This window comes from Drosophila takahashii, chromosome 2R (genome assembly GCF_030179915.1).
Source record: "Drosophila takahashii strain IR98-3 E-12201 chromosome 2R, DtakHiC1v2, whole genome shotgun sequence".
Classification (NCBI taxonomy): domain Eukaryota; kingdom Metazoa; phylum Arthropoda; class Insecta; order Diptera; family Drosophilidae; genus Drosophila; species Drosophila takahashii.
In genome coordinates this window covers 2,386,508-2,407,343 of record NC_091679.1, presented here as the reverse complement: position 1 = coordinate 2,407,343, position 20,836 = coordinate 2,386,508, and the positions used below count along the sequence as shown (strand labels likewise).

The following is a 20,836-nucleotide window of genomic DNA, read 5'->3' as shown; positions in this document are numbered from 1 at the left end:
GTTGGTGTAGCGGCGACAGGTATTTTGTGGACACGTGCGTGGTGCCCTCGATTTGAGGTTGTGGCTGTTCACAGGCTGATGCAGATATCGCTGCTCATTGGGCGATAAGTCCGGGGAAATATACCTGCCGCAGATCTACACCAGTACCGTGAATAGAATACGGCACCGATGGGCCGAGAAAATTACGTCACACCACCTCTGCCTGAATTGCAGTCCACACCTTGTACGCAGAAAACATTTGTTTTAGTATTTATTCTTTCTGGATTTCTCAACGCTAATAATTACCTGCAGCAGAATGTATTGAATTACGTAGAGATATTAAGCGAACGCTTCTACAACTGGAGCGACTTTAATCTGGGTTTATTACACACCTTATTGTTTCACGTCTGACTCTGGGTAGCGATCGAGTTTAAATGGAACGAACTTTCGGCAGCGACCGCGCTTGTGTCAAATCTCACACACACCAACGCAGAAGTGAGAAAGACAAACCGAAAACTTACAACGGCGAGTAAACGGTAAACTCGCCTGATCTGTTCTGTTCTGTTTCGTTCTCGCGCTTCGCACCGTGTTTCTTGTCGAATACGGTGTCTTGCGTGAGCAAGGAAACGAAATAGAGACGGAATAAAAAAATGCGCTGGCCGTTTAACGTGCTGTTTGCTTTCAGCTCGGTTTGTGAGTACAGTGGAACGCATTACGATTTTTGTTGTTCCAGCTGTCTGCTACACATAGGAGCTAATATATACATTTAAATTTAAATTGGTCAATCATAATTTTAAAATTATTGTTTAAACGAATTAAGTTAAAAAGGCGTTGAAGTATTTCAAAATACATTTTAAACGAGGTATAGCACATGTCGGTACCTTTAGTAGTGTAGAACTTACGAACTAACAAAATGTAGCTATTTTTAGCTTTTTTCCCGCTGAAGTAGCGGATTTTTTCTAAAGTCGTGGAACAAAAGATTCCTATATGGAACTGTTAAATGCAAATTAACTGATTACATGACCCTAAAATACAGTTTGGATACCCACGCACAAATTTTAATGCTCAGGAAGCGTTGTTCTCAGCTGGAAAAAGTGTATATTTTTGTTTTTGAATAACTTTTGAACCTGACTTTTTACAATAACGCGCCGCCGTACACCAAAATTTGGGGAATCTCAAGGGCTGTAGAGCTTCAAGAGAAAGAAAATCGTTATGGCCGTTTTTAAAAAATTTAAAAAAAAAAACTAAAAAAAAATAATTTAAAAAAATTTTATTTTCCTATAATTTTTAAATTTATGTATTAAGACAAATTACGTTTAGAAGACGTTTATTATAGTTCAAAATACCTTTACTATAAGGTAATGCACAAGTCTGTAGCTTAGGTATTTCGCAAGTTATGGGCTTACAAAATTTACCCGTTTATAGCTGTCTTCCCGCTAAACTAGCGAGTTTTTTTCAAAAATTGTGGAACTAATGTTTCTTAAATCGAGCTGTTTAACGCCATATAAAATTTCCAGGACCTTAAACCAACGTTTTGGGACAAACTGACAAGCGCACAAGCGCACAAACTGACAAACATAATTAAATTTTTATTTTGAGAAGAAGAATAAAATCTTCTTTTGGCTATAACTTTTGAAAGGAGCATCTGATTTTATCATATGACCCCTCTTTCGACGGGTATTTTTAATAGGAAAACAACTAAAATATTGAGAGGGGTCATTTATCCCCACCGCCCCCAACAGCTCCAAATTTTGAAATTTTCACTTTCACCGCTCTCTCTTCCAAACCAATTGATTTTCTTAAAGTCTTGGTATGCAATCCTGTTAGTTTTTGCGATACCTTTCGATTGGTGTATCACTCATTAAGATCGGACCATCACAGCAGATTTTCAATTCTGCGGCAATATATAGTAGTCGCCGTCGCACACTCTCCTGGTGCGCTTCGTCACTACATGGACTGCCGTCCATAGTGATCAAAAATTACCAATAAAAATCTATCAATCTTACTGGGGGCTCAACCGCAGAACGAAAATCTCATTCAAAGAATTCCGAGAGTGTAAAAAATTAATCCAAAACTGAAGTTGACAATACAAAAGATTTAAGTATGTTAAGTGGAAAATACGAAGCTTTATCGTATTTTTTAAGCCAATGAAAGATTGATGGGTACCCCAAAGAAGAATGTCACTGTGCAACAAAATGAATGCTTTTTTAATTTACCTTGATGGATGCTATATTTTTAATTAGTTACGAATTCCTAAATTAAACTGCGTTTTCCAAAAAGTTCCCCGACGCCAGGATTCTTAGCGCAAGGACCTCAGAGTTCGAAAAATGCTGAAATTGACCAACTTTCTGGAGGTCTTACAAACTTTTTAAAACACAGGGCGGCAACACTACTACTATTTTTACCGCAACTGTATGCTTTTATGCTTTTAATTATGTTTTAAAGAATTTGTTTCTCCCTTAAAAAAATCATAAAAAAAAACAAACAATGAATCCGTTTGCCTCTAAGACCTCCGAAGTGGGCCTATTTCAGCATTTTTTGAACTTTGAGGTCCTTGTTCTAAGAATCCTTCCGTCGGGGAACTTTTTGGAAAACACAGCTTAACTAGGCAGTTCGTAACGAATTCAAAACAAGAGAGAACGCTATAGTCGGGTTGGTGTCCCGACTATCTGATACCCGTCACTCAGCTAAAGGGAGTGCGAACGCTGTACTCGGGCTGGTGTCCCGACTAATAATCGCTAAAGGGAGTGCGAGAGAGATGGATATATAAAGCTTTCCGATTTGAAAAATGTCTTCTACATTTCGATAGGTAGTAAAAATGCAAAAATGCGGGCCGAATGAGAAAATATTAGAAAGTCTATTTAATGACAAGTGTAATCATTTTTCGTCACAAATGTTGATATCAGAACTTTTGTATGTTGAAGGCGCGATCGAAATTGCATTTTTACTTCTCGGAAATCTTTAAAGATGTGGGCGCAGGACCCATTTTAAAATCGTTAGTGGGCGATTGTGGGCGTTAGAGGGGGCGTGGCGCTCGGCTGAAATAAACTTGCGCTGCGTAGGAAGCCAAAGAATATGTGGGGGAAATCTCAACCTTCTAGCTTTTGTAGTTTCCGAGATCTCAGCGTTCATACAGACGGACAGACGGAGAGATGGACATGGCTAGATCGACTCGGCTAGTGATCCTGATCAAGAATATATATAGTTTATAGGGTCGGAAACGTTTCCTTCTAGCTGTTCCATACTTTTGCACGAATCTAATACACCCTTTTACTCTACTAGTAACGGGTATAAATATAGTATCCATCGAAGTAAATTTAAAAAGCAATTATTTTGTTGCACAGTGTAATCAAACTTTACTCCAAATTTTTAGCTTAGCTAGAAACTAATATGGCGCAAAATCATGTGGAAATATGATTTATTCAAGTTTTGCTTTGTTTATAAATAAAGTGGCCTGTATTAATTGTTTCAATAGGTTTCGAGGCTTTTATCACTATGGACGGCGCACCAGGAGAGTGTGCGAAGGCGACTACTATATATACACGAAGAAATGAAAATCTACTGTGATGGTCCGATCATAATGAATGATACACCTATCGAAAGGTATTGCGAAATCTAACAGGATTGCATACCAAGACTTTAAGAAAATCAATTGGCTTGGGAAAGAGAGCGGTGAAAGTGAAAAAGTGAAAATTTCGAAATTTAGAGCTGTTGGGGCCGGTGGGGCCCTCGCAATGTTTTAGTTGTATTCCTTTTGAAAATACCCGTCGAATGAGGGGTCATATGTCGATATCCGACGCTCCGTTCAAAAGTTATAGCCAAAATAAGATTTTCTTCGTCTTCCCAAAATGAAAATTTAATTCTGTTTGTCAGTTTGTCCAAAACATGTTTTTTAAGTTTTGAAAATTTGATATGACGTTTATCACATCGATATAAAAAACTTTTGTTCTACCACTTTTGGAAAAACTCGCTAGTTTAGCGGGAAAACAGCTATAAATAGCTAAAATTTGGAAAGCCGTAACTTCTATACTACTAATGCTACAGACTTGTGCTGCATCTCGTTTGAAAGGTATTTTTAAATGCTATAAACGCTCTCTATATGCAATTTGTGTAAATGTAATAGTTAAAAATATATTAACAATAGAATTTTTTTTTAAACTTTCTTTTTAGCTTTTTTTTAAATTTTCTCAAAAACGGCTCTAACGATTTTCCCTAAAACTTTAAACTGTATAGCCCCTGAGCTTCCTTAAATTTTGGTATATAACACATTACTGTTAAAAGTTCGAAAAACTAACGCTCCCTTAGTATTGAATTTTGTGTGAGGGTATACGAACTGTATTTTAGGGTCATGGAATCAGTAAATTTGCACTTAAGAGTTCCATATAGGAATCTTTTGTTCTACGACTTTTGGAAAAAGCCGCTACTTTAGCGGGAAAAAAGCTAAAAATAGCTAAATTTCGTTAGTTTGTAAGTTCTACACTACTAAAGGTACAGACATGTGCTATAACTCGTTTAAAAGGTATTTTGATATACTTCATCGCCTTTTTAACTTAATTCGTTTAATACAATGGCTTACCAATTTAAATTTAAATGTATATATTAGCTCCTATGAGAGCAAATGTAAAGAAACAAAAACTTCTGATATCAAATAAAAACACCTCTTAACGAGGTAAAAAACTAGTGACGATCGCGCCTTCAATATACAAAAGTTCTGATATCAACATTTGTGACGGAAAATTATTACACTTGTCATTAAATAGACTTTCTAATATTTTCTCATTCGGCACGCTGCAATAGAAAATGCCTGTAAAGGGAAAAAGGCTGGAATAGTTTGCTAGGGCGGGCCGAATGAAAAGTTTGAGAATAGAGTTTTGAATCATTTTAAGTTGAAGTGCAACTTCATTTGTGTTCTTTCTTTAGTCCTTTTCGTTCTCAAACTAAGAACCTTTTGAGATGTTGTGGTTTTTGAGAAAAAAATCGATTTGATTTAGGAACCATGTGCTAAAATAATAAGGATTCGTTCTTATTTCAAGAACATTTTACGCTCAACTAGATTTTAAGAATCAATTCAACTTAATTCAAGCACATTTAGAAAAAGCATTCCTATTTTTAAGAACATTTTCAACTCAGATGAGAACGTCAGAATTCTCTCTGTGTATTAGTTGGCTTAAAGGTGTATCTTTAAGTAGAAGTTATAAAACTAATTTCGGTTTTTAGGCCTGTATTTTTTATCAGAAAGATTAAACGTACCAGAAAACAAAGGTTTCATTAGGTGCGTATTTCATCGATTTTTTATCTAAACTGGTGTAAGCGTTTTTACATTAGGATTTTAGCGGGTTGCGATTAGCGAGCGGTTGCGGGTATAATTCAACTATATGACTGCCGGAAAACCGTGTAATCATTACTTTTTTCCCCTTTAAAAAAACACCAAAGACAACTTTTAAAATCGTTTAAAGCGTTTGTGGGCGTTAGAGGTGGCGTTACATTCTGAAGAAACAATCTTGCGCTGCGTAGAAACCGTAATATTTACAAACCACAAAGAATATAAACACTAAAAGGTGTAACGAGGAGAAGTCACTTCTGGACGATATGAAGACTATAGAACAAAAACAACAAGAGAGAACGCTATAGTCGGTTGCGCCGACTATCAGATACCCGTTACTCAGTAAAAGGGAGTGCAAGGTAGATGGAGATATAAAATTTTGATCGCGCATGACTTTTAAACAAATGGTCCGATTTGAAATTTCTTTCTATTTCTACTACATTTCGATAACTATTGATAAATACAATGCAACTACATTTTTACTTTCGAGACCTTTAAGGGGGGAGATACATATAGAACTGCAAATTTGTCAAGTTTATCGTGATTTTTATACCCTTGTAGAGGGTATTATAATTTCAGTCAGATGTTTGCAACGCAGTGAAGGAGACGTTTCCGACCACATAAAGTATATATATTCTTGATCAGCACCAATAGCCGAGTCTATCTAGCCATGTCCGTCTGTCCGTCTGTCCGTCTGTCCGTTTCTATGCGAACTAGTCTCTCAGTTTAAAAGCTATCGCGATGAAACTTTCCCGAAAGTCTTCTTTCTATTGCAGGTAGTACATATGTCGGAGCGAGCCGGATCGGACCACTATATCTTAAGGCTCCCATAGGAATATTCAAACAAATATAAGAAAATTCATTGTAACTGTAGGAAGTAGGCGTTTTGATTCTTGACAACTTAAAAACAAAATTTAATTACAAACGGAACTGGACCGAGTAAATACTACTTTATCTACAAGGGTATATAAGCTTCGGCTGGCCGAAGGTAGCTTCCTTTCTTGTTTTATATATGATGGACGTTGATGCACTACGAGAAGTACAAACAAGTGGCCCAACGACACCAAGCACGTGCTTGTTACGCGCGGGGCCCTTTTGTAAATTTGGGCAAAAATGCGAGTTCGCGAGGAAGAATACATAAAACCAATAAAGACGGGACAAAATAATGAAAAAAACATGCAGTTAGGAGTGAAGCAAATGAGTTAAAATATTAGTTTTTAATACAGGGATAGAAGTTGATGTGCAAATTAAATGATAAAGAACGTTATAGTTACTACATAGAACGCGAAAGGGCTCGTGCAGACCAAAATTTGATGTACATCGAGGTAAATTAAGAGGATGATAATTACGTGTTAGTCTAACGGGAACATTAAAAGTTAGGCGGCTAACAAGTTCTACAGAATCGATATCACCTCTTATAAGATTATGCATAAAAATGGTACCAAGCATTATTCTACGATTTGCAAGTGTCGGTAAATTAAGCAATAATAATCTACTCTGGTAGGAAGGTAGCCTAACGTTTTGATCCCAGCTCGAAATTTAGAGCTGTTGGGGCCGGTGGGGCCCTCGCAATGTTTTAGTTGTATTCCTTTTGAAAATACCCGTCGAATGAGGGGTCATATGTCGATATCCGACGCTCCGTTCAAAAGTTATAGCCAAAATAAGATTTTCTTCGTCTTCCCAAAATGAAAATTTAATTCTGTTTGTCAGTTTGTCCAAAACATGTTTTTTAAGTTTTGAAAATTTGATATGACGTTTATCACATCGATATAAAAAACTTTTGTTCTACCACTTTTGGAAAAACTCGCTAGTTTAGCGGGAAATCAGCTATAAATAGCTAAAATTTGGAAAGCCGTAACTTCTATACTACTAATGCTACAGACTTGTGCTGCATCTCGTTTGAAAGGTATTTTTAAATGCTATAAACGCTCTCTATATGCAATTTGTGTAAATGTAATAGTTAAAAATATATTAACAATAGAATTTTTTTTTAAACTTTCTTTTTAGCTTTTTTTTAAATTTTCTCAAAAACGGCTCTAACGATTTTCCCTACAACTTTAAACTGTATAGCCCCTGAGCTTCCTTAAATTTTGGTATATAACACATTACTGTTAAAAGTTCGAAAAACTAACGCTCCCTTAGTATTGAATTTTGTGTGAGGGTATACGAACTGTATTTTAGGGTCATGGAATCAGTAAATTTGCACTTAAGAGTTCCATATAGGAATCTTTTGTTCTACGACTTTTGGAAAAAGCCGCTACTTTAGCGGGAAAAAAGCTAAAAATAGCTAAATTTCGTTAGTTTGTAAGTTCTACACTACTAAAGGTACAGACATGTGCTATAACTCGTTTAAAAGGTATTTTGATATACTTCATCGCCTTTTTAACTTAATTCGTTTAATACAATGGCTTACCAATTTAAATTTAAATGTATATATTAGCTCCTATGAGAGCAAATGTAAAGAAACAAAAACTTCTGATATCAAATAAAAACACCTCTTAACGAGGTAAAAAACTAGTGACGATCGCGCCTTCAATATACAAAAGTTCTGATATCAACATTTGTGACGGAAAATTATTACACTTGTCATTAAATAGACTTTCTAATATTTTCTCATTCGGCACGCTGCAATAGAAAATGCCTGTAAAGGGAAAAAGGCTGGAATAGTTTGCTAGGGCGGGCCGAATGAAAAGTTTGAGAATAGAGTTTTGAATCATTTTAAGTTGAAGTGCAACTTCATTTGTGTTCTTTCTTTAGTCCTTTTCGTTCTCAAACTAAGAACCTTTTGAGATGTTGTGGTTTTTGAGAAAAAAATCGATTTGATTTAGGAACCATGTGCTAAAATAATAAGGATTCGTTCTTATTTCAAGAACATTTTACGCTCAACTAGATTTTAAGAATCAATTCAACTTAATTCAAGCACATTTAGAAAAAGCATTCCTATTTTTAAGAACATTTTCAACTCAGATGAGAACGTCAGAATTCTCTCTGTGTATTAGTTGGCTTAAAGGTGTATCTTTAAGTAGAAGTTATAAAACTAATTTCGGTTTTTAGGCCTGTATTTTTTATCAGAAAGATTAAACGTACCAGAAAACAAAGGTTTCATTAGGTGCGTATTTCATCGATTTTTTATCTAAACTGGTGTAAGCGTTTTTACATTAGGATTTTAGCGGGTTGCGATTAGCGAGCGGTTGCGGGTATAATTCAACTATATGACTGCCGGAAAACCGTGTAATCATTACTTTTTTCCCCTTTAAAAAAACACCAAAGACAACTTTTAAAATCGTTTAAAGCGTTTGTGAGCGTTAGAGGTGGCGTTACATTCTGAAGAAACAATCTTGCGCTGCGTAGAAACCGTAATATTTACAAACCACAAAGAATATAAACACTAAAAGGTGTAACGAGGAGAAGTCACTTCTGGACGATATGAAGACTATAGAACAAAAACAACAAGAGAGAACGCTATAGTCGGTTGCGCCGACTATCAGATACCCGTTACTCAGTAAAAGGGAGTGCAAGGTAGATGGAGATATAAAATTTTGATCGCGCATGACTTTTAAACAAATGGTCCGATTTGAAATTTCTTTCTATTTCTACTACATTTCGATAACTATTGATAAATACAATGCAACTACATTTTTACTTTCGAGACCTTTAAGGGGGGAGATACATATAGAACTGCAAATTTGTCAAGTTTATCGTGATTTTTATACCCTTGTAGAGGGTATTATAATTTCAGTCAGATGTTTGCAACGCAGTGAAGGAGACGTTTCCGACCACATAAAGTATATATATTCTTGATCAGCACCAATAGCCGAGTCTATCTAGCCATGTCCGTCTGTCCGTCTGTCCGTCTGTCCGTCTGTCCGTTTCTATGCGAACTAGTCTCTCAGTTTAAAAGCTATCGCGATGAAACTTTCCCGAAAGTCTTCTTTCTATTGCAGGTAGTACATATGTCGGAGCGAGCCGGATCGGACCACTATATCTTAAGGCTCCCATAGGAATATTCAAACAAATATAAGAAAATTCATTGTAACTGTAGGAAGTAGGCGTTTTGATTCTTGACAACTTAAAAACAAAATTTAATTACAAACGGAACTGGACCGAGTAAATACTACTTTATCTACAAGGGTATATAAGCTTCGGCTGGCCGAAGGTAGCTTCCTTTCTTGTTTTATATATGATGGACGTTGATGCACTACGAGAAGTACAAACAAGTGGCCCAACGACACCAAGCACGTGCTTGTTACGCGCGGGGCCCTTTTGTAAATTTGGGCAAAAATGCGAGTTCGCGAGGAAGAATACATAAAACCAATAAAGACGGGACAAAATAATGAAAAAAACATGCAGTTAGGAGTGAAGCAAATGAGTTAAAATATTAGTTTTTAATACAGGGATAGAAGTTGATGTGCAAATTAAATGATAAAGAACGTTATAGTTACTACATAGAACGCGAAAGGGCTCGTGCAGACCAAAATTTGATGTACATCGAGGTAAATTAAGAGGATGATAATTACGTGTTAGTCTAACGGGAACATTAAAAGTTAGGCGGCTAACAAGTTCTACAGAATCGATATCACCTCTTATAAGATTATGCATAAAAATGGTACCAAGCATTATTCTACGATTTGCAAGTGTCGGTAAATTAAGCAATAATAATCTACTCTGGTAGGAAGGTAGCCTAACGTTTTGATCCCAGCTCGAAATTTAGAGCTGTTGGGGCCGGTGGGGCCCTCGCAATGTTTTAGTTGTATTCCTTTTGAAAATACCCGTCGAATGAGGGGTCATATGTCGATATCCGACGCTCCGTTCAAAAGTTATAGCCAAAATAAGATTTTCTTCGTCTTCCCAAAATGAAAATTTAATTCTGTTTGTCAGTTTGTCCAAAACATGTTTTTTAAGTTTTGAAAATTTGATATGACGTTTATCACATCGATATAAAAAACTTTTGTTCTACCACTTTTGGAAAAACTCGCTAGTTTAGCGGGAAAACAGCTATAAATAGCTAAAATTTGGAAAGCCGTAACTTCTATACTACTAATGCTACAGACTTGTGCTGCATCTCGTTTGAAAGGTATTTTTAAATGCTATAAACGCTCTCTATATGCAATTTGTGTAAATGTAATAGTTAAAAATATATTAACAATAGAATTTTTTTTTAAACTTTCTTTTTAGCTTTTTTTTAAATTTTCTCAAAAACGGCTCTAACGATTTTCCCTACAACTTTAAACTGTATAGCCCCTGAGCTTCCTTAAATTTTGGTATATAACACATTACTGTTAAAAGTTCGAAAAACTAACGCTCCCTTAGTATTGAATTTTGTGTGAGGGTATAAGAACTGTATTTTAGGGTCATGGAATCAGTAAATTTGCACTTAAGAGTTCCATATAGGAATCTTTTGTTCTACGACTTTTGGAAAAAGCCGCTACTTTAGCGGGAAAAAAGCTAAAAATAGCTAAATTTCGTTAGTTTGTAAGTTCTACACTACTAAAGGTACAGACATGTGCTATAACTCGTTTAAAAGGTATTTCATCGCCTTTTTAACTTAATTCGTTTAATACAATGGCTTACCAATTTAAATTTAAATGTATATATTAGCTCCTATGAGAGCAAATGTAAAGAAACAAAAACTTCTGATATCAAATAAAAACACCTCTTAACGAGGTAAAAAACTAGTGACGATCGCGCCTTCAATATACAAAAGTTCTGATATCAACATTTGTGACGGAAAATTATTACACTTGTCATTAAATAGACTTTCTAATATTTTCTCATTCGGCACGCTGCAATAGAAAATGCCTGTAAAGGGAAAAAGGCTGGAATAGTTTGCTAGGGCGGGCCGAATGAAAAGTTTGAGAATAGAGTTTTGAATCATTTTAAGTTGAAGTGCAACTTCATTTGTGTTCTTTCTTTAGTCCTTTTCGTTCTCAAACTAAGAACCTTTTGAGATGTTGTGGTTTTTGAGAAAAAAATCGATTTGATTTAGGAACCATGTGCTAAAATAATAAGGATTCGTTCTTATTTCAAGAACATTTTACGCTCAACTAGATTTTAAGAATCAATTCAACTTAATTCAAGCACATTTAGAAAAAGCATTCCTATTTTTAAGAACATTTTCAACTCAGATGAGAACGTCAGAATTCTCTCTGTGTATTAGTTGGCTTAAAGGTGTATCTTTAAGTAGAAGTTATAAAACTAATTTCGGTTTTTAGGCCTGTATTTTTTATCAGAAAGATTAAACGTACCAGAAAACAAAGGTTTCATTAGGTGCGTATTTCATCGATTTTTTATCTAAACTGGTGTAAGCGTTTTTACATTAGGATTTTAGCGGGTTGCGATTAGCGAGCGGTTGCGGGTATAATTCAACTATATGACTGCCGGAAAACCGTGTAATCATTACTTTTTTCCCCTTTAAAAAAACACCAAAGACAACTTTTAAAATCGTTTAAAAGCGTTTGTGAGCGTTAGAGGTGGCGTTACATTCTGAAGAAACAATCTTGCGCTGCGTAGAAACCGTAATATTTACAAACCACAAAGAATATAAACACTAAAAGGTGTAACGAGGAGAAGTCACTTCTGGACGATATGAAGACTATAGAACAAAAACAACAAGAGAGAACGCTATAGTCGGTTGCGCCGACTATCAGATACCCGTTACTCAGTAAAAGGGAGTGCAAGGTAGATGGAGATATAAAATTTTGATCGCGCATGACTTTTAAACAAATGGTCCGATTTGAAATTTCTTTCTATTTCTACTACATTTCGATAACTATTGATAAATACAATGCAACTACATTTTTACTTTCGAGACCTTTAAGGGGGGAGATACATATAGAACTGCAAATTTGTCAAGTTTATCGTGATTTTTATACCCTTGTAGAGGGTATTATAATTTCAGTCAGATGTTTGCAACGCAGTGAAGGAGACGTTTCCGACCACATAAAGTATATATATTCTTGATCAGCACCAATAGCCGAGTCTATCTAGCCATGTCCGTCTGTCCGTCTGTCCGTCTGTCCGTCTGTCCGTTTCTATGCGAACTAGTCTCTCAGTTTAAAAGCTATCGCGATGAAACTTTCCCGAAAGTCTTCTTTCTATTGCAGGTAGTACATATGTCGGAGCGAGCCGGATCGGACCACTATATCTTAAGGCTCCCATAGGAATATTCAAACAAATATAAGAAAATTCATTGTAACTGTAGGAAGTAGGCGTTTTGATTCTTGACAACTTAAAAACAAAATTTAATTACAAACGGAACTGGACCGAGTAAATACTACTTTATCTACAAGGGTATATAAGCTTCGGCTGGCCGAAGGTAGCTTCCTTTCTTGTTTTATATATGATGGACGTTGATGCACTACGAGAAGTACAAACAAGTGGCCCAACGACACCAAGCACGTGCTTGTTACGCGCGGGGCCCTTTTGTAAATTTGGGCAAAAATGCGAGTTCGCGAGGAAGAATACATAAAACCAATAAAGACGGGACAAAATAATGAAAAAAACATGCAGTTAGGAGTGAAGCAAATGAGTTAAAATATTAGTTTTTAATACAGGGATAGAAGTTGATGTGCAAATTAAATGATAAAGAACGTTATAGTTACTACATAGAACGCGAAAGGGCTCGTGCAGACCAAAATTTGATGTACATCGAGGTAAATTAAGAGGATGATAATTACGTGTTAGTCTAACGGGAACATTAAAAGTTAGGCGGCTAACAAGTTCTACAGAATCGATATCACCTCTTATAAGATTATGCATAAAAATGGTACCAAGCATTATTCTACGATTTGCAAGTGTCGGTAAATTAAGCAATAATAATCTACTCTGGTAGGAAGGTAGCCTAACGTTTTGATCCCAGCTCGAAATTTAGAGCTGTTGGGGCCGGTGGGGCCCTCGCAATGTTTTAGTTGTATTCCTTTTGAAAATACCCGTCGAATGAGGGGTCATATGTCGATATCCGACGCTCCGTTCAAAAGTTATAGCCAAAATAAGATTTTCTTCGTCTTCCCAAAATGAAAATTTAATTCTGTTTGTCAGTTTGTCCAAAACATGTTTTTTAAGTTTTGAAAATTTGATATGACGTTTATCACATCGATATAAAAAACTTTTGTTCTACCACTTTTGGAAAAACTCGCTAGTTTAGCGGGAAAACAGCTATAAATAGCTAAAATTTGGAAAGCCGTAACTTCTATACTACTAATGCTACAGACTTGTGCTGCATCTCGTTTGAAAGGTATTTTTAAATGCTATAAACGCTCTCTATATGCAATTTGTGTAAATGTAATAGTTAAAAATATATTAACAATAGAATTTTTTTTTAAACTTTCTTTTTAGATTTTTTTTAAATTTTCTCAAAAACGGCTCTAACGATTTTCCCTACAACTTTAAACTGTATAGCCCCTGAGCTTCCTTAAATTTTGGTATATAACACATTACTGTTAAAAGTTCGAAAAACTAACGCTCCCTTAGTATTGAATTTTGTGTGAGGGTATACGAACTGTATTTTAGGGTCATGGAATCAGTAAATTTGCACTTAAGAGTTCCATATAGGAATCTTTTGTTCTACGACTTTTGGAAAAAGCCGCTACTTTAGCGGGAAAAAAGCTAAAAATAGCTAAATTTCGTTAGTTTGTAAGTTCTACACTACTAAAGGTACAGACATGTGCTATAACTCGTTTAAAAGGTATTTTGATATACTTCATCGCCTTTTTAACTTAATTCGTTTAATACAATGGCTTACCAATTTAAATTTAAATGTATATATTAGCTCCTATGAGAGCAAATGTAAAGAAACAAAAACTTCTGATATCAAATAAAAACACCTCTTAACGAGGTAAAAAACTAGTGACGATCGCGCCTTCAATATACAAAAGTTCTGATATCAACATTTGTGACGGAAAATTATTACACTTGTCATTAAATAGACTTTCTAATATTTTCTCATTCGGCACGCTGCAATAGAAAATGCCTGTAAAGGGAAAAAGGCTGGAATAGTTTGCTAGGGCGGGCCGAATGAAAAGTTTGAGAATAGAGTTTTGAATCATTTTAAGTTGAAGTGCAACTTCATTTGTGTTCTTTCTTTAGTCCTTTTCGTTCTCAAACTAAGAACCTTTTGAGATGTTGTGGTTTTTGAGAAAAAAATCGATTTGATTTAGGAACCATGTGCTAAAATAATAAGGATTCGTTCTTATTTCAAGAACATTTTACGCTCAACTAGATTTTAAGAATCAATTCAACTTAATTCAAGCACATTTAGAAAAAGCATTCCTATTTTTAAGAACATTTTCAACTCAGATGAGAACGTCAGAATTCTCTCTGTGTATTAGTTGGCTTAAAGGTGTATCTTTAAGTAGAAGTTATAAAACTAATTTCGGTTTTTAGGCCTGTATTTTTTATCAGAAAGATTAAACGTACCAGAAAACAAAGGTTTCATTAGGTGCGTATTTCATCGATTTTTTATCTAAACTGGTGTAAGCGTTTTTACATTAGGATTTTAGCGGGTTGCGATTAGCGAGCGGTTGCGGGTATAATTCAACTATATGACTGCCGGAAAACCGTGTAATCATTACTTTTTTCCCCTTTAAAAAAACACCAAAGACAACTTTTAAAATCGTTTAAAGCGTTTGTGGGCGTTAGAGGTGGCGTTACATTCTGAAGAAACAATCTTGCGCTGCGTAGAAACCGTAATATTTACAAACCACAAAGAATATAAACACTAAAAGGTGTAACGAGGAGAAGTCACTTCTGGACGATATGAAGACTATAGAACAAAAACAACAAGAGAGAACGCTATAGTCGGTTGCGCCGACTATCAGATACCCGTTACTCAGTAAAAGGGAGTGCAAGGTAGATGGAGATATAAAATTTTGATCGCGCATGACTTTTAAACAAATGGTCCGATTTGAAATTTCTTTCTATTTCTACTACATTTCGATAACTATTGATAAATACAATGCAACTACATTTTTACTTTCGAGACCTTTAAGGGGGGAGATACATATAGAACTGCAAATTTGTCAAGTTTATCGTGATTTTTTATACCCTTGTAGAGGGTATTATAATTTCAGTCAGATGTTTGCAACGCAGTGAAGGAGACGTTTCCGACCACATAAAGTATATATATTCTTGATCAGCACCAATAGCCGAGTCTATCTAGCCATGTCCGTCTGTCCGTCTGTCCGTCTGTCCGTCTGTCCGTTTCTATGCGAACTAGTCTCTCAGTTTAAAAGCTATCGCGATGAAACTTTCCCGAAAGTCTTCTTTCTATTGCAGGTAGTACATATGTCGGAGCGAGCCGGATCGGACCACTATATCTTAAGGCTCCCATAGGAATATTCAAACAAATATAAGAAAATTCATTGTAACTGTAGGAAGTAGGCGTTTTGATTCTTGACAACTTAAAAACAAAATTTAATTACAAACGGAACTGGACCGAGTAAATACTACTTTATCTACAAGGGTATATAAGCTTCGGCTGGCCGAAGGTAGCTTCCTTTCTTGTTTTATATATGATGGACGTTGATGCACTACGAGAAGTACAAACAAGTGGCCCAACGACACCAAGCACGTGCTTGTTACGCGCGGGGCCCTTTTGTAAATTTGGGCAAAAATGCGAGTTCGCGAGGAAGAATACATAAAACCAATAAAGACGGGACAAAATAATGAAAAAAACATGCAGTTAGGAGTGAAGCAAATGAGTTAAAATATTAGTTTTTAATACAGGGATAGAAGTTGATGTGCAAATTAAATGATAAAGAACGTTATAGTTACTACATAGAACGCGAAAGGGCTCGTGCAGACCAAAATTTGATGTACATCGAGGTAAATTAAGAGGATGATAATTACGTGTTAGTCTAACGGGAACATTAAAAGTTAGGCGGCTAACAAGTTCTACAGAATCGATATCACCTCTTATAAGATTATGCATAAAAATGGTACCAAGCATTATTCTACGATTTGCAAGTGTCGGTAAATTAAGCAATAATAATCTACTCTGGTAGGAAGGTAGCCTAACGTTTTGATCCCAGCTCAAACTACGAAGGGCAAAAAGGAGAAATTTTTTTTGTACCGACTCTATACGGTCAATGTGGACTTGGTATTGTGGGCTCCAAACCGAAGAACAATATTCCAATATAGGACGGACAAGGGAGGTAAATAATAATTTGGTTATATAAGGGTCATCAAATTCTTTTGACCAACGCTTTATAAACCCAAGAACACTCATAGCTTTATTGACTGTCGACATTATGTGGCAGTCAAATTTAAGCTTCGGGTCCAGAAGAACGCCTTAATCATTTACTGAATATATACGGTCAAGTGGCAGATTCTGAAGCGAATAACTTATAAAGGTAGGGGTAACCCTATAAAAGGTCATTACGTTGCATTTTAGGCAGTTCAAATTTAAGAGGTTATACTCACACCATACTTGAAAATGATCGATGTCTGATTGTAAGCCAAAACCAGACTCTATATTATTATATGTCAAACAAAGCTTAACATCATCAGCATACATTAGTACACGAGAATGTGTTACGGTAGAGGGAAGATCGTTAATAAACAAAGTAAACAGCAAAGGGCCCAAATAACTACCCTGAGGTACTCCAGATGTCACATGGATCGTTTTTGAAACAGCGTTCTTAAATATAACCCTCTGAGTCCTCCCATTCAAATAGCTTGAAATCCAAGTTAATAGATTACATGGAAACCCAAGCAAATCTAATTTGAATAAAAGAAGAGAGTGGTTAACAGAGTCAAAGGCTTTACTGAAATCTGTATATACAACGTCAGTCTGCATTTTATTGTTAAATCCATTAATTACAATTGATGACAATTCAAGTAGGTTGGTGGTAGTCGATCTTCGCTTAACAAAACCGTGCTGACACGGTGATATTAGCGAGGAACATAAATGTTGCAAATGAGAAGTAATAATACGTTCAAAGGCTTTTGGAATAGCCGACAATTTAGAAATACCTCTATAATTCTGGGCATCCGCCTTCGCACCCTTTTTGTGAAGTGGAATAATAAAAGAATCCTTCCAGATAGTTGGAAAAACTGATGATGAAATAGACAATTGAAAAAGTTAAAGAATAGGTTTGCAGATGGTTGATGCACAAAACTTAAGCACACACCCAGGAAGTCCATCAGGACCGGGAGAATAAGTTGGCGTTGTTGATGTTAAATCTCTTAAGAGAGAACTTTCGGTAATTATAGGGGAAAAAATACAATTTGCCCTATTTAAGGGATTACGGTAATTTGATTCTGACCATGAAGAAGAGCTATAAGTAGTTTGGAAAAAGTCAGAGAATAAATCAGCAATTTCAGAGTCAGTCGATGCCTCCATTGAGTTAAATCGAACCGATGAAGGCAAAGCTGATGACTTACGCTTTGCGTTGACAAAGTTATAAAACTGCTTCGGGTCATTTGAAAATTCAAATTTACAGCGATCTAAATACATAGAATAGCAATGACTGTTAAGAACGTTAAAATCAGATCGAGCCACCACATATTTCGAAAAATCGGATGGCCTACCCGATTTTTTATACTTTTTATAAGTGTTTGATTTAAGATTCTTAAGTCGTTGAAGCGCATTTGTAAACCAAGGGGGCCTGTTTGGCTTTGGAGGAAGCCTATCAGGAACGCATTCATTTTTAACCGATAAGGGTTTTTGCTGGAATTTCGCAACTTGGCATGTTGATTACATAGTTTTTATATAATTTAAACCAATTTTTTTATCTTATAAAATGGCGGCTGAGGGAATTTTTTCGTCAAGCCTTTTTAAAAAAAGTAGGCCAGCTGCGGAACGTCCACAGGTCGCTGTGTAGATCCGATTTTTATGAAACCAAATTTAATTTGTTAAGAAATAATGTAGAAATGTAGGTTCAGACCTAACTTACATAGAATATCTCAAAAACTCCGGTGGGGGCACCCTTTCAAAGTCAAAAATCAATTTTTGCATATTTTTCTTGTTGTTTTTGCTTTACAAAAAATACTTGAACGTAAAAATTTTTACATAAAGTAGGTTCAGACAGTGGGCAATTTCATTACAAACATTTCTGTAAAAGCAGCATGATGATCGAAACATTACTTTTTGAGATACACGATCCGCAGCTAAGGAAAACATAGTTTCGCGAAAAACGCATTTAAAGTAATGAAATATATCTACTGCACAAGGAAGATGGGTGCCGTCATCCTGGTATAAGTTCCAAAATAGTTCGAATTTCTTCGTGAAACTTTCATGACACATTCTTAATGAGTTATACCAATTTAAAAAATACAAAAAATTGAATTTTTTTGTTTTCCCCTTGAAGATGTGGGCGTCAGACACTTTTTTAAATTGTTTAAGGCGAGTGTTGGCGTCTCGGGTAAAATAAATTTGGACTGCCGTCCATATTGATGTGTTGAGAGAATAAAAATAAAAATGACTACAAAAAACCTATTTTTCTTTTAACCATTTTGCAATTGGGAAAAGGTCTTCTCGGCGATATCTCAATCGGATCGCCGAAATCACTCCCGTCGTGAGTGAAGAAATTTTCCACTACGGCGACACTTCTGGAAGTCACTCAGAAGTGTCTTTTTATGGAAAAAAGTGTAAAAATCTTAAATAAAGCTATTTTGTTTATATTCAAAACACGCCACTTTAAAATGCAATTGTTCGAGACCTGATATTCGTGAATTCTTAAGGGGAGATACCTATAGAACTGCAATTTTTGCATGGTTTTCGTGATTTTCTTGATCAGCATCAATAGCCGAGTCCAGCTAGCCTAAATTTTGTGAGCCCATTTCTCAGTGAGGAATAGTTCGATGTTCTTTTGTAACCTGGTGTATTTTAACATACCTTGACGTCACGAGATGAGCACGTTAATCGATAGACTTTAATCGGCTTCAACAGTTTTATTGTTTTCTAAAAGTGGTAACTTTTAAATTTGGCATTTGGCATTTGGCATTTGACAGACAGACAGACAGACAGACAGACAGACAGACAGACAGACAGACAGACAGACAGACAGACAGTGTAATCAACAAACTAAATCACGAAATTTTAGATCAATCCCTTATTATTATGAATAACATGCAAATTATATATTCTCCTTGCAGAAGTTAATAATGTCGGATGGAGGTGAAATCTTTAACCTGTGGGCCAAGCCACCAGTCGATCTGTACATCAAGATTTATCTGTTTAACATAACCAATGCCCAGGCCTTTCTAGCAGGTCATGAGAAGCTACAAGTGGAACAAGTTGGACCCTATGTATACAAGTAAGCTGGATTTACTCAAAAATTACAATTTATTAATTTTGGTATTTAGGGAGATTATGACCCACGAGAACATCACCTTCAACAGAAATAATACTATGTCCAGTACTCCCAGTCATCCCTTGGTTTGGCAAAAGGAAATGTCAGGTGGTCGTCGTGAGGACGACGAGGTTGTTATGCTCAATATTGCCATGTTGGTGAGTACTTTATTGCAATAAAATAATACTAATTTTATTATTGCTATTATAAATAACACTATTGTTAATGTTAGTGTAAAAGCACTGGATCACTAACTTTTTTGTCGATGACACTTTTTTTTTAACTGCTGGCGACACGCAGAGAGAATTGGACCTCCCCGTGCCCACCGATGGTAGCATGCGTACTTTCCATCGACGTTTGGGCTGAAATCCCACCCCTGATCCTTCTAGCCATCCATACTGGTTTGTTTTTCAGGTGAACTTGCGTTTTATGTTTACCACCAGGCTCCTCCAACCTTGGCCACTGATTCAGAGGTTCAACCGGTCGCCTTAGCTAGACACAGCAGTGTCTCGTGCAGGGCAAGCGACATTGCATTACCCTGCTCGGCGTAATGCAGTGACCATTGTCCAGCCGGCACCCTCTTGGAGGGTTCAGCTGGAGGATTTTCGCCAGCCTACACGTTTTTAACTTACAACTGATTTGCTAAGATTTATTCAGACTTTCCAAATGGCCGCAATGGCTTCAAATTAAAAAAAAGAACAAATTTATTTTCAACAAATGAGAACGCTACAGTCGGGTTGATGTCCCGACTATCTAATACCCGTCACTCGGCTAAAGGGAGTGCGAGGGAGATGGATATATAACATTTTTTGATTGCGCATAACTTTTTAACGAATGGTCCGATTTAAAAAATTTTCTACATTTCGCTAGGTATAAATATACGCAACAAAATTGCATTAATACTTCTCGGAAATCTTTAAAGGTGTGGGCGCCAGACACATTTTAAATTCGTTATGGGCGTTAGAGGGGGCGTGGCGCCCGGCTGAAATAAACTTGCGCTGCGTAGGAAGCCTAAAAAAATGTGTGGGAAATGACAACCTTCTAGCTTTTATAGTTTTTGAGATCTCAGCGTTCATTGTTTGCTTTCAAATAGACAATTTTTTATTAATTTCAATTAGAGCGTGGAATGAAGTTCCCAATTACAGAAAAGAAACTAGAAGCGCACCACTATTTAACACAAAACTTCTCTCGCACTTAAAAAAAACAGTTCAAGTTAGCTATAAGCTATATTATCCTATATTAA

General features: G+C 36.0%; 1 protein-coding gene across 7 annotated transcripts in view; it reads left to right on the top strand.

The window, feature by feature from the left end:
• The window catches only part of LOC138912316 (scavenger receptor class B member 1), a 472,662-nt gene that overhangs the window by 165,539 nt on the left and 286,287 nt on the right, over positions 1–20,836 (top strand). For all 7 annotated transcript variants that reach the window (XM_070212707.1, XM_070212704.1, XM_070212706.1 and 4 more), the window contains exons 3-4: positions 19,397–19,557; positions 19,607–19,751. In XM_070212707.1, coding sequence (XP_070068808.1) covers positions 19,397–19,557; positions 19,607–19,751 — 306 coding nt within the window. The remainder of the gene's footprint in view (positions 1–19,396; positions 19,558–19,606; positions 19,752–20,836) is intronic.